Here is a 14739-nt window from a genome sequence, read left to right as displayed (position 1 = left end):
AAACCAAAAAGCAGATGGCTTGTAACTTTGTTTTTAGGCAATTGCAGGAGAACCCCCCCCCCCGTACTAAACAGGAAGTGAAAGTATCCAGACAAAGCATAAAGGCAGCTGTATTCAGTTTTTTATAAGAAAAAGCTATCAAACATAACATTCTCAAGATGGATTCTGTTGGTTTGCTGCATGCCTACAAACTATAATGCCATAAAGTTACGGTTCAGATGACAACATCCATTTATTATTTAAGTTGTGTAAAGACTTAATGTCCATCTTTTGGTGTTTGTGGGCTGTTCATTTGAGCCAGACTGGAGATAGCCTGAGCCAGGTTATTAATGGCCTCTATTTTCCTCTCCTCCAGTGCTCTCTGCTGAGCCCACATGTTCAGCTTCCTCTCCTGAAGCTCCATGTAGAGCTGCAGGATGTCCTGTGGGGGCCTGCTAATACAGGCAGCAGGTGTCGCAGGAGGGGTAGGAAGGATAGGTGTGAACCTCTTGCTGGCTATGGCCTTTCCAACTTTGGTTCCACTGAGCTTGGCCTGGCGCTGGGCCTGGATCTCCTCCCTGCTCTTACCCAGCACCCCATGCATTGCTTTAAAGAACTCCCAGTGGACACTAGCTACCCCCAGTCGCCTGGCCCTGTCTGTGTTCTTCCTGTACGTGGCCAGCATATTTCTCCATTTTAGATCACATTCGTAGGCCTTCACGGTGATGTCTGTGATCCCCGACCGCTTCAGTTTAGCATTCACCTTCTCTGCAACCACTTCCCAAAGCTTCTTTTTCTTGCACACTGGCTGGTCAAAAGCCTGATCCATTTCCAGTCTGGTATTGACTAGATGCCATGTAGCTTGTAGTGTCCAGATGAATTCTACAGAAAGAAAAAGACAGGAGAATTTATATTTAAACCTTCATAGGGAGTTACTGTTTTTGATCCCTTGCATACCCCTTACAAATGGAGTCGTCCCTCAGGGAGGTCTAGAAGCACAAGATCTATATCCAGCCATTCAGCAAAGATATTGCTACATGGCTGTACATCTTACTTTGGCATTTGACCAATTAGATTAGCCCTTGAATAATATATTACCTACTGTAAATGAAGTTGAAAAAAAAAGTGAACAAGTCAAGAAAATAAGGTAAAAGGCTAATTGAACAGTTAAAAATGTAATAAGCCTATTTAAAAATCATATTTAGGTTTATAAACAATCACCTTGCACCAAAAAAAAAAAAAAAATGTGTTTCTTTCACTCTCAGACTGTTTTTCATGAATTTATTTTTATTACATTGACATAATTTTGGGCAATTTTTGGATTCCAAAGGTATTTTTTATATAAACTAATATAGATTACATTTAAAAAATGTATATCTATCTATATATATATATATATATATATATACATACATACACATACATATATGTGTGTATGTATATCTATATACGCATATACATATATATATATATATATATATATACAAACATTCATATAAATAAACGTGCACATTTACATTAAAGTCTTATCTCTAGTTTGTTTTGGACAGTCTATTATAAAACCATTCTTTGGGATCGCAGCCTTTCAACATATTCAGAGCATATTGATCCTGTAATATTTGAAATAGTGGATGTTGGTGCGCACTCATCAGTCTCTCCTCGCATCAAGCGATGACTGGACCAAACATGAACTTCAAACTCTCCATTACTAACCTGTTTTGGTCTTATCAGTATCCACGCTGCTGGACGGTGCAGGTTTTTTTCCTTCAGCATCAGCGTCATGAATCACTATTGCCTCAATTACCTCCATATTTTTATGTTACTTCCTTTATTAAAACTGTTGTTTTTATTCATCAACGGCATCTATCGCGGAATTTAACAACATCCATGATACATCGATGGATGTTCGTGCGTCAAGAAAATGAACGCCTATCGCTTTCATTTGAAATTTAATACTTGTAGTCTTTTATTACCATTTCAAACCTTAAAGAAGTCCTTAGCGAAACTACAATCCCTAAACGGGTTTGGTTGTTTCAGTCGAGCTGACGATTAGTATCGCGATTGGTAATGTAGTTTTTGAAAAGACAGCGCATGTTGAAAACAGGAGAATTGAATTAGAGGTGAAACTACAAGTCCCAGAATTTTGCCCAAGCTCCAGCTCTTCGGTCCCTGCTTGTCTCCGGAAGTCGCCCCCGTATTATAGTTTGGCTAAAGATGGCGTTAGCGGCTAATGCAGGCGATTGCACTTTTTTTCCACAAAATATATTCGGCCTCTGGCAATGTAGCATTGCTAAAATAGTTACTTCTTACAAATCTATTGACAATAAAAAATAAAATAGGCCAGTTACACGCATCTTACGTCGAATAACGCAATCGAGGCCTCTTCAAACAGCAGGCCTTTTTGACGGATCGTGGCGGCGGTTAGGGACTCAATTTCCCGTCAGGGATTGCGGCGTCAGGTGATACACGTTTCCCTTGTCTTTTTGGTACTTGTAGTTTGTTCACAACACGTCAAAACTTTTCGTTTAAACGAGAAGTTTGTTGAGGATTGTTGATAATTGCTTGGAAACACGCTAACAGTAAAAAGTAAAGAAAAATGCTATGTTTTGTTTATCACATTGCAGGCGCTGTCCAGTGATGCTCTGCGGTGATATCTACCTGAGCATAGAATGGTAAAGATGCAATAATTGGGTGCGTGGCCTGCTAGTTTGATCAATTATGGCCTCATCACCAGTGAAGGGTGAAGGAAAGCAGCAGAGAGTGAGCCCAAAAGAAGGCCAACCACCTTCCCCAGAGTCCTCACTGACCTGGTGCTTGGACCACCTCTGCAAACCTGGACTACCAGTAGGGGCAGAGCACCAGACAGGTTCATCCAAAGACACCGACAAGAGGTCAAAACTGTATCAGTGGAGAGCCCTGGTTGCCATCAGGACACAGCATATCAAGGGCGACAAGGCTGGCATCGCTAGATTCAGAGGAAAAGGTGGACTCAAACTCCTGCTGAAACTCCTTAAACACCCTGAATGCCCCAGGAAAATCCTGGACCTGGCTCTAAGCATCCTGGCCAACTGCTGCACTGAGCAGGAGACACGCTTAGAAGTGAGATCATACTGACAAGGCTGTCCAATCATTTGGTCTGAATTCCCTTTTTTGGTTTTGAAGCACTTTCTAAATATATGTTTTCAACTTTAGGTCCGGAAACTAGAAGGGATCAACATTGTTGGTCAGTAAATTCTATTTAATATTTGTTTTTGTTTGCACCTTTTACCACTATACATTCTGCAAAATTCAACACTGTCATTGTTTTTTAATGATTATAATCTTCTTATTGTTGACCTTTATAGTGGACATAATGAAGAGAAACGTTGCTTTAGAGACGGTCCAGAACCGGGCTGCCCGAGCTTTAGGGAACTTGGCCATGGATCAAGAAAGTTCTGCACTCATCCACTCTGCTGGTAATTATATATGTGTCTGCCTCTCTGTAGCTTTTAAGACTGTAATAATAAAAGGGCGTATTTAACTTTAAAATGCACTGAAAATGTATTTATACCCAAATGGGTTTTGATAAAATTACACAAATCAATGACTGATTGTGAATTCTAAGTTAAACCATAAATGGTTAGGTTTCCTGATTGATTGATGTTGTGTTGACGCTTAAAATTAATTGTTAGAATTTAAATTTTGTTATAATTGACTAGTTGGAATACAATCAAAATTTGATTATTTGATTATTTTATGATTGATTTGATTATTTTATTTTAAGTGTTCGCTTCCCCAAAGTCATATGCAGCTTGTTGGATGGTGGTGCCCAAAATGTTAGATGGTGTACTATTGGAAGCAAGGGTGTAAAACTACATTAAATTCAGTTTATTTATATAGCACCAATTCACAATGCATGTCATCTCAATGCAATTTACAAAGACACTTTAAGCAAATCATACATACAGAATTGTTAGAAGTTTCCTATATAAGAAAGTTGCCTGATTACATTGAGTGCTAACTTGGCAGAATTCATTCCCACTGGATGATCTTGTGACGACAGTAGATATTTGCTTTGCTTTGTGTTGCTGACTTTTCAGTTATCCCTCACAAGCAGTATGCATGCAGCCCCAGTGGAAAGACAAAACTCCCTTTTAACAAGAAGAAACCTCGAGCAGAACCAGACTAAGTGAGCAACCCTCTGCCAAGTTGATTTGGCGTTCAAGGAGACAAAAGCAAACAAAAGCAAAATAGAAGCGAGTAAAAGAAGATAATGGTAAACTATTTCCAAAGGTGGCTCTGTCAAGGACAGAAACAGTTGAGCAGATGAGCTCCAAGCTGGTTTTCATATCAAAAAGAGAAAAAGAGAGATCACATACAGTTGGTCACGGTAAAAACCTAGCCCTGAGCTACATCAGGAGGACAAAAAACGCTGTCAACAAATTGTAGTCTTCATCCTTGAAAGAAATTTCTCTTAACCTTCCAAGATAAAAAATTATTCCTGTAGCACATTACTGCAAACGTAAACTGCATCACAATTTGTATTGTGGAGCCATATTGGACATATTTGCTTTGTTTACTGTACCTCTTAGATGTGCAATGCTGAGTTTATGTGTGGCATGGAAAATTGCCCTCTCCTGTGTCACAATGATGATGCATTTAGAGGCTGCCAAGAGGCCTGTGGGAACACAGGAGAGACTACAGCAGATGTTGGCATATCTGGTGACAGAATCCAGCTACTAATTAAATATATTTTATAGAAGAAAGCCACTGTTGAAAAAAGCTACAGGAAGTGCTTTCTGTACTTTTTAATAAGCATGTAAGGAATATTGGAGGCACATGGAACAATGTGTCTTTTTGATGTTCATGCAAAACACTTGGTGGAAATATAAGACTACACCTAGGGTTTGACACACAGTCTGCAGTTAAAACAAGATGGGAAAGGCATCATCAGGTGCAAATGCTTTTCTTCAGCAGGATCAGATACGCTGCGCTGGGCAGAGTGGGTGAAGCTAAATGCATGACAATCCTGAAAGAAAAAAAAATCTAGAGTTGTAGATGTGCCTTCAACAAACCTAAATAATAAACAGCCAGACTTCAAATAAACTTGTTTAGATTATATCATATTGACATTTTATGCTGTCCCAGTTAAGTTTTTATAACCATTTATGCACTCCTGCTTAGCTGATCTGTTTAATGGAATCCAATGAAATTATTTTTTTCAGTCACTGATATCTTTTATGTCCTCTTTGATATTCATTTTTTTTGTTTTGTTGAATTTGATCAATCTCTTATTTTGTGAAACCATCCATTGTTTTTGTTATGTTTTTTTGTGCCCAGGTGGTATTCCTCTCCTCCTCCTCTGTGTGTCCGTGTCCGCGTCGGCCCCATCATCTCCCACAGCTGCTCCATCCTCCAACTCCTGTCCCAAACTTGAATGCGCTCAGTCCGCTGCTCGGGCCCTCCTCTACCTCTCAGACTCACCCTCAAACCGCCTCTCTCTGCTCACCCAAGGGACATTATCTGCCCTTGCACCTCTTATTGCCCCCGAATATCCCAGTGGTCTGAGGCATGCAGCCCTTAGGACCCTCAATGAGCTCACCAAAGGCTGTGGAATTGAATGTGCCAGGGAGGTCTCCCGTTCTGGTGTTTTGACTCAGCTCGGGGTCATGGCATCAGGGGGTGAACAATTTGAAGAGCTTGCGCTGAAAACGCTGGCTAACATGTGCTCTCAAGGCTGCCTGCGGCCCTTTGTAGGATCTCTAGGGGTCATTCAGAAGTTCACAGAGGAGATTAAAAAGGACCCGCTGAAGTCAGGAGTCTTCCTCAAGGCTCTGTGCTGGTGCTGCAAAGAAGCGGTGAACCGTGCCAAGGTAAAGGAGTCTGGTGGTTTGGAGGTCCTGATGAATTTTTTGTCCTCTCACCAGAATCATCCACTCTCCAAGTTCATCATACTGGCCTGTGTAGACTTTGTTTTTGATGAATCTGCCATGGAACAGCTGGCAGAGCTGGGCTTGGTCCCTGTTCTTGTTGCACTACTAGTGAAGCTCACCAGGGGAGAAGAAGATTTGCTGGAGAAGGTGGATGTGAGCAGCTCCTCTAACATGCCTCACAATGAGCTCCTGTCCTCTTCTTTTTTGGAGTCATTTGACTATCCTCCTGCTGAGGTATGCAGGAGGGAAGAAGCTGGGAGGGAGCAAGGTTCCTCCAGCTTCCTAAGTCTCAGGTATGGGGAGAAATGATGGTACAGTCTCATCTTAGGTGATTATCTATATTCTATGTTGTTTAGATGTAGTGTTCTCTCTCTCTGCAGATCCTGGTTGCTTTCTGAGGGACTGATATCATCTGAAGGGGAACTGCTGGATTCCTCCACTGCTGATGCTGAATGGGGGACCCTTAACCCCCCTTCCTCTTCACCTCAAACCTCTTCCCCAAACCCAGACTCCAGCCAATCACCCAAAGCCCCTTCTTCATCCAGCTCTAATAAAACAGCTCCACCTCTGTCTCCACTTCCCTCCTTGTCCTCCTCCTCGAGCATCACCGATCCTTCCCCTTCTACTGGGATCACCCCTCCAAACCCAACTGCTTCCCCCTCCGTCTGCTCTCCCACTAATACGTCTCAAACACCTATTTCCCCATCAAAGCTCTCATCTTCACAGAAAAGAAGAAGGATGCATTCAGCAACTTCACTCACCAAGTTTGCAATTGATAGCCCTCCTACTGTCCCCCGAACCAGCACCTATCAGCACCCCTATCACCCTGAACCCTGGACGCAAGAGTCTCCCATCCTCCTGCTGCTGTCGCGTTTTTCCCACGCCAGTGACCCCAGCAGCGCTCTGGTGAGCGCTGTGGTCATGTCTGGCTTGCTCTGCTACATCACCCAGCACCAGGACCCCAGCAGCAGGTGCTTCCGCATGCTTTGCCGCTTGAGCTGCAACCCAAGCTGTTTACAGGCGCTGGTTCGAACCGGTTCTGTGGCATTGATACGCCACCATCTCTGTTTGGGTGAAGACAGGTCAGAGAAACGACGAAGGCAGACGGATCGAGTGAAAGCTAAAGTTAAGCAGCTTGGTAAGAAGAACACAGATTGTGTTTTATTAAAACAATGCTTATAGTTTCAGAAAAGCAGGAATCTAATTTAAACTGACTGCAACAGATTGATTGAGCAACCTGGTATAAACTCAGAGAGAGTTGATTAAGAACACTTATATGATGATATTTTGAAAAAGTATTTTAATTGAATAGAAAAATATTAACCATAGAGGGAAAAAATGTGCTGCAGCTTTGTCTATAGGGGGAAACAGTTTGGAACTGAGAAGAAAATCAGATGATTTATTCTATAACACGGATTCAGTAGAGGAAGAGGTCTGCAGGTTTTCTTCTGGTAGAAAATTAGTAGTTAGTTGGTGGAAATAATCTTATAAAGGATTTATTTTATTTTATTTTGCTTTCCTACTCACTCAGGGTTTTGTAAATAAATATAATTTCTTACATTAAATAAGTTTCTTGTAAATCTGTGATAAAGTGAAGTAAAGTGGACCGGGGCTTTTTGCGCTGTCTTGCTGGCTCTGTAGGTGATGATCTTCTGAATAATCTTCGTGTTCAGTGTGAGTCTAGCTTTGGTTCTGGCGTTCTCACCCATGTGATGCTGTCAGGCTCTGAGTCGGATAAGATGAGCTGCGCTCTGTCTCTGCCATTCATCAGCAGGTAAGTAGCACGTTTTTTGTTTTGTTTTGTTTATATGTTGGAGGGGTTTGAAGACACCTCTAATTTATTTAGATCACTTAAGCTTTTCCACCAACAGGTCTTGAGGTTTTTAACAATTTTGGGGGATTTTGTTTTTTGCCTTTTTCCACTTATTTTCTATCAAGTTTTGGGATATTTGCACAGACAGATTCTTTTAATTATTGATGCTTACATTGCTGGTATGGCTTAAATACAGATCACTGATGCTGTCTGGAAAACTGGAGTTTTCTAGAAAGTATTTATTCTTTTTTAACTTTTTTTTTTTTTTTTTTTAACCATAAGGCCATTAAAAACAAACAAACAAATAAGTCAAACAAAACACATATAGTAGTAAAGAGTAAATATTGATTTTACTGCAAAAAATCTATGAATTATTCTATAAACTTTGGCGTGTCCAAAATAAATGGATATTTACTTCTTTTACGATGTCATTGGATTCTGCGCCAACAGGAATGGTAGGCTGAAGTAACGTGTGTCCTCGTACCTCTTTGATAGAGCTAAGAAATGGCTTCTTCTATGTAGTAATTATCTCAGTATAAACAAAATAAATTAGCATTACCTGCCAACCGGCTAGCAAATAGTATGGAACAATAGCGAGAGTAACTGCTCCACTTTCTGGCTGAGAGGAGTCAACTTATAGCTGTCACCTCTGAGCATTTATATACCGTATTTTCACGACTATAAGGCGCACATAAACGTCTTTTTTTCCCCTCAAAATGTGCGGTGCGCCCTTTGGTGCGGTGCGCCCTATGTGTGTTGTAACTGCGGACTTTTGAGACCACCTCATTGAGGAGATGATGAAAGAGTGGCTGAGGGAGGTGAATGTAAGGAGACCAGGTGGTCTTTTTCCACTCATCACCATTGCTGTTATTCTGTGACTCCGTGCGTGCCCATCTCACAGCTGATGTGAAAAACATGGTGAAACAAATTAAGCTGTGCTCGCTGTTATTCAACCGCTCGACATCGGTGTGAACCGGACGCAGCAGGCGCAGCAGAAGCAGCGAGTTTACATGCAAAGTCAATGGTTGGCGCGCGTATAGACGCAGCAAAAGGTCCCGCAACGCATTTTGAGCAGCAGGCGCAGCGCGTCGTGAGCGTTTATCTGACAGCGAGACAGACACATCGCTCTGATGACCTATGATATTAAGGCAAATGAAAAGGGCTGGATGGATGAGGAGATGATGAAAGCGTGGCTGAGGCAGGTGTATGTGAGGAGACCAGGTGTTTTTTTCCACGCATCACCATTGCTGTTAATCTGTGACTCCATGCGTGCCCATCTCACAGCCGATGTGAAAAACATGGTGAAACAAATAAACGCTGTGCTTCCTGTTATCCGGGAGGTCTGACAAAGGAACTTCAACCGCTCGACATCGGTGTGAACTGGCCGTTCAAAATAAGGCTGCGAGCGGCGAGCGGCGTGGGAGCGATGGATGACCGACGGAGACCACAGTTTCACGAAAAGTGGAAGGCAGCGCCGGGCAAGTTACGCCACAGTTTGCGGATGGATTGTTGATGCTTGGACTAACGTGTCTGCTGGCTCTGTTGTTCAAGCTTTCGAAAAAGCCGGCATTATTTGTGAGGAGCCGCGCTGCACAGAAAGTGACTCTGACAGCGAAGAAGGGGAAATTGGCATGTCTGATTTAGCGCAGCTGTTTAATTCAGAAACAGAGGATGATGACTTTGATGGGTTTGATTAATACTTTGTAATAAATACATGAATAAAGCACAATCATACTCAGTTTTGCTCCCGCTCTATTTTTCTACCTGAAAACTTAATTCAACAGCAGCCTCTGGGCCGGGTCTCCTCCGGGTTCACCGCGGCGACTGGCAGGTGTTTTTTCATCTAAATAATCTAAATCTTGCAGCTATATTTGCTGTGATCAGTGGGAATAAAGTAGTTTTAATATGTTTTTAAGTGAGAAAGTCCACCTGAAAACTTCATAATTGCAGTCAGTTCATCCAGATTATCATCGTGCCTATACTATTTCTGTCGGAGCCGCTCAGACCCCCACATACCAGCGGTGCGCCGACAGTAGAAATCCCTTCAACAGCAGCCTCACCGCGGTGGCTGGCAGGTGTTTTTCATCTAAATAATTTAAACTGCAGGCACCAGGATACCGGTAATAAAAGCGAAAATATTCCGTCGGCAGGTTTCAGGATTTTAAGTTAATTTAGGAGTAATCACAGCGCTGTGTCATCTGCGATGTGTCTGTCTCATGGCCAGCTCCCAGGTTTGATTAATACTTTGTAATAAATACATGAATAAAGCACAATCATACTCAGTTTTGCTCCCGCTCTATTTTTAAATACGCAGTAGAGCTATTTAAAGGTAGTAGAGGACGTGTACCGGTATATAAAAAACGCGCCCTATAGTCCGGTGCGCCTTATGTGTGTGTTAAATACAGAAATGGCACACATAACTGAGACTGCGCCTTTTAGTACGGTGCGCCTTATGGTCGTGAAAATACGGTATATATATATATATATATATAAAGAAGAAATTTCTACTCAACATCTATTTGCATTTCTAGACTGTGTATCCAGTTTTATAAATCCTACAGAAAACTGGAAATTTAAGCCCGGAAAAGTGCAGAGCTGTAAATGGGAACTTAAATTACCATAAAGTTTACATGATGCCTTTCAGGTTATCATCTTAGGCAAGGGTCTTCAACCTTTTTCTGGCCAAAGACCCCCAAACTGATGGCGAGATGGAGCAGGAACCCACTAATTATATATATAGTATGAAATTGTGTTATATCACACTTGTCCAATAGTCACTCTATTACAGCTGGAGTCATGTAACAAAAATAATTTGATTCCTGGTTGATGGGACAGGTGTTGTGAATGAAACTGTGCCCAGCTTGAAAGAGCTCCTGTGTGTCGCTGAATGTGTGCATTGATGACTGAAAGACATCTTCTGTCTCCATTTATCTGCTTACTGAAGTGTGTTGAATTCATGTTAACGTGTATTTAAAGACATTTCAATTAGTGGAAAAAAATTGCAGGGAGGAATATATAAAAAAAAAAAAAAAAAACTAATTAACCAAAACTTTTGCAACCCCTATGCAGTACCTCTGTGGACCCCCTAGGGGTCGCGGACCCCTTGTTAAAGACCCCATATCCATTGTATGCCAGGTTTTTATCCAACATTATTTGTATAGGACATGCATAGACGTAACACTAAATAATCCTTCCTGTAAATTAGGAAACATTCTATACATGTGGTTCCTTGTTTAGAGTTGCTTAACGGTAAAGAATCAGTAATGTAGATTTGTTCATGTGCAGAAAAATGTTCAGTCTTCGCAGCAAAAGAAAATTAGAATCTCTTTTTAGAGAAAAGTCCCTATATTATGTCTATAATCTGAGGTTTCTCTTTGTCCAACAGCAACAAATCTTTGTTAAGGAAGCTTCTCCTGGATTGTGGAGGTCTGTTCGCTGCACTGCGACATCTTGACTGTGAATTTGACGATGAGGATGAAGAGCACCATGGAAGGCTGCTGTCTGAATTGTTTAAATCACCCCATTCAGATGTGACCTCTCTCTATTTTTCCCTCTTGCTCACATGCCTGTCTGCTCTGACGGGTGCCGTTAGAACCAAACTAGGAGAAAAAAACACAAACCCAACTCCAGCCGGTGATGTTGAAAGAGATTCAGCCCCTCCACTGAAAAAGCCTCGCCTCGCAGACTCGTGTCCGTATGGGAGTTCAGAGTTTGACCTGGTCTTGCTGCTTGATGATGGGACCCGAATTCCAGCCAGCAAGGAGGCTGTGGCCGGAGTGGAAGACGCAGACGAAGCTGGATCTGAATACTTCAGGGCTTTATTAAGAGGTGGTTTTGGCGAAGCTGAGGCAGAAGAAGCTATTCGTATTAAGGATGTCAGCGCAGGTATGTTGCTGCCGCTACTGCATTACCTCCATGGATGTCGCTTCAGTTCAGACTCAGACAATGAAAGGAGTGACAAACAAGCCAGACGGCACTGTCAGACTTTAGATTCAGTGGTTGTGGGTGTCTTCCAAAATGAAACAGGAGAGCCATCAACAGAAGGCTTTCAGACAACACCGTTATGTGAATTGATGATTGGGGCATGCAGATTTTTGGTTAAAGATCTCAAGAGTGAGTTGGAGGATATTTTTGTGTCATTTCTCCTGTCCTGGTCCAACGCTGGTCAAGCCAAGCAGGGTGATAAAAAAGACAATGCTAAAAAGACTGAAAGAGACCAAAAAAGCTCTGACCCTGCAGAGGATAACCTGGCTGATCTAACATCTGAACTAGAGCTGACTGCAGGCGGTAAAAAACTGAACGGTTTCCTTCAACAATTAGAAGGAAAGGAAATGTCTTCAACTGGATCCATCCAGAAGGGCATCACAGGACTAGACAGAACAGTCTCCAAAACAGTCAGTGCATCAGAGGACCAATCAGTTTCTCCTGAAGGGAAGCTGCTAGGACCAAAGAACAGGCTGAAGTTTGCCAATCAGGACTCCTGTTCTTCCTCAGAAGCTGCCCTTTCTGCTTTGCTTCCCCAGCTGTACTGGTTTTCCCAGCGGTACAGCTATCCCACTCTGGGTCGGACCTGCCTCGCCCTGCTGCTGGGTTTCCAGGACTGTCCTCGTCCATTTGTATTCTGCTCCGTTGCTGCAGATTGCTTTCGCAGACTAGCCAGAGAGGCAGACTGTACAGAGACTCTAAAACAGGATCTGCTTTGCCTGGTCTCCGCAGCCTTAGTCTGAGAAAAGATGAATTGTGACTGTTATCTTACATTCACTGAAACCGGTAAAAGAAAAATCAGTCAAAAGAACTGTTGCATTATTTTTGGTTTTTCTAAAGCAAACTTTATTTTAATTTTTTTTATTTTTTTTATTTTGATCCAATCAAACGATGACAAAATGAACATTGGCAATTTTTTGTTAAAACATGATTATTTTCTGTCATATTTGCTTTTTTTTTCATCACCAGAATACATTACTTTGAGGTTTATTTTGTGCATAAAATTATACTGAATGGAAGAATTATGGCAAACATATTTTGGCTGTCCCACATAAAAGCACTTAAATCACTGATTTCAATACTTGTTTTTTTTTCGTCTCACATATAGGGTATTTTTAATGCTTTAAATTTGACAGTCTTTCCATTTAATATCATGAACTTTAAAACAAATTGCTGAAAAAATCTTTGTTTCAAACAGGGAGGTTTCAGAATGTGGTTGTGACATAAGTTAACTAAAGAATCAGGTTTTATAAAGGAAATCAGTTGTGTGGAAAAAAATTAAACCTCAAAAAATTATTTCTTCCTAAAGAAAATTAAATTTAATCAAATATTTTATTTTCAGGTTTAAACCGGAAATGTCTGTTTTGGTTAACAAAAAGAATCTTATTCCTTCTGGCTGATGAAATATCTATATATATCTATATCTATCTATATATATCTATCTATCTATATCTATATATATAGATAGATAGATATAGATATATATCTATATATATAGATATATATTCAATAAAAGCTCACATTTTAATTTTTTTTTTTTTTGAAAATTGGACAGTATAAATTTGGCCTTTGGTGGTAAAGACACCCTCAGTTTTCCTGGATGCATGTGGTTTTTGGCACTTACAGTGCCTGCAGTTAGAGCTTTCCTCACCTGAGTGCTAATGCCTTGCTTGTCCTGAGCAGAGCATCCCTAGCTTTCACCAGAGCTTTTACCTCTGCATTAAACCTGTGTTTCTGTTTTGGGTAATACATTACCATCCATCTAACACTGATGCGTAGATGTCACTCTAAAGACCTGCCTATCTATCTGTGCACTGGAAACAGTCCTGGAGCAGAGACTGTATCACTGGGTCACAAATGGCTGTCTTCTTTGTGTGCCCTATCGGCACTGGCCAATATGCCTCACTGATCGAAGCTTATGATATTGTGGGAACAACTGAAACAACTTTTTTACTTTACTTTCGGAAAATGTCTGACATGGATTAAAAATGCTGTGCAATCTGTCAGTATAATTAATAATTCAGTGAAATTTATGCTGTAGGGGGACATAAACAGCTTAGATCAATGAAGCATGTCATTTTTTAAATACAATCACCTAAACATGGAATACACATATCTTAAAGACCTTTCTAATTCCCATAGTTTCTAAATGCAACAGCTGTGATGATTTTTGTCCAGGGATCAAAGCTGTTGGTCATCACTCTGCACCCTGTGTCATCTAAGCCATCAACTGTAGCGTGCGGCTAAAGGAGTGCATCCATCAGCCGCAGGGTCTGTGATCTCCGTCGTTGTGTCTTTGGCAAAGATACTTCACCCACTTTGCCCACTGATGGTGGTTAGAGGGCCAGCTTTGCTTCCTTCATTGAACCCCAGGGGAGCGTTGGCAACAGTGTAGCTAACTCTGAATGTATGTTTGAGAGACTAAATGCAGATAAAAGTTCTTTAGGATTTTGGGACTAGATAAATTGCTATAAAAGCATAAAGAATTGGCCATTTAAGTCTCGTCCCCACACGGAGGAGCCAGCAGTAAAAACAAAAAAAAACAAATTGAAAATGGTTTTAAATATTTATTTTTTTGTATCAGTTTTTTGTTTTCAAAATGTTTTTTTTTCCATTTTCAAAAATATGTTACTTTTTTAATCCTTTTTCAGCTTCAAAATACTTTGTCAGGTTCCATTTTTAATTCTGTTTATTTTCCCTTTTCAGATAAGTTCTTTTACAAACTCTATGGCCCCAATTTAGCTCCATAGCTTTGTTGTTGTTGTTTGTTTTTTTTATCCATAATATCAGTTAACAACAGAGGGTAAGGGTTCATCCTTTAACCAACAGGATTCTGGTTAGAGGCTTCAAACACCTCCAGTCATGAACACAGCAGGTAAGAGCAATAGAACATCTTACCACCATCAGCGTGTGAATGCTCAGATGTAGTGTAAAATGCTTTAAGAGATTGTTACCCAGAAAATACTTGCAACTGGGAAATAAATTTGTGGTTTTGTACAAAAAGAACTTGAAGGAATGCAAAAAGGTTTTGCTTTTTACTCTTCTATGTAA

General features: G+C 40.9%; 2 protein-coding genes across 2 annotated transcripts; one reads left to right on the top strand and one right to left on the bottom strand.

Annotated features, from left to right (window-relative positions):
* Positions 1 to 99: 99 nt before the first annotated feature.
* On the bottom strand, positions 100 to 1989 carry si:dkey-66i24.7. The gene is made up of 2 exons (XM_038284650.1): positions 1693 to 1989; positions 100 to 861 (listed from the first exon to the last, which is right to left on the bottom strand). Exons 1-2 carry the CDS (start codon positions 1787 to 1789, stop codon positions 257 to 259), a joined length of 702 nt encoding a protein of 233 aa, XP_038140578.1. The 5' UTR covers positions 1790 to 1989; the 3' UTR covers positions 100 to 256.
* Positions 1990 to 2164: 175 nt separating this feature from the next.
* On the top strand, positions 2165 to 12516 carry armc5 (armadillo repeat containing 5). Its single transcript, XM_038284622.1, has 8 exons — positions 2165 to 2438; positions 2604 to 3078; positions 3172 to 3202; positions 3324 to 3434; positions 5299 to 6184; positions 6272 to 7029; positions 7533 to 7665; positions 11090 to 12516. Exons 2-8 carry the CDS (start codon positions 2698 to 2700, stop codon positions 12429 to 12431), a joined length of 3642 nt encoding a protein of 1213 aa, XP_038140550.1. The 5' UTR covers positions 2165 to 2438; positions 2604 to 2697; the 3' UTR covers positions 12432 to 12516.
* The last annotated feature ends 2223 nt before the right edge of the window (positions 12517 to 14739 follow it).

The sequence above is a fragment of the Cyprinodon tularosa genome, unplaced genomic scaffold (genome assembly GCF_016077235.1).
Source record: "Cyprinodon tularosa strain WSP-4 unplaced genomic scaffold, ASM1607723v1 ctg105, whole genome shotgun sequence".
Lineage (NCBI taxonomy): Eukaryota > Metazoa > Chordata > Actinopteri > Cyprinodontiformes > Cyprinodontidae > Cyprinodon > Cyprinodon tularosa.
The sequence above is the reverse complement of the archived record's forward strand: the minus strand, read 5'-3'. Positions and strand labels throughout refer to the sequence as shown.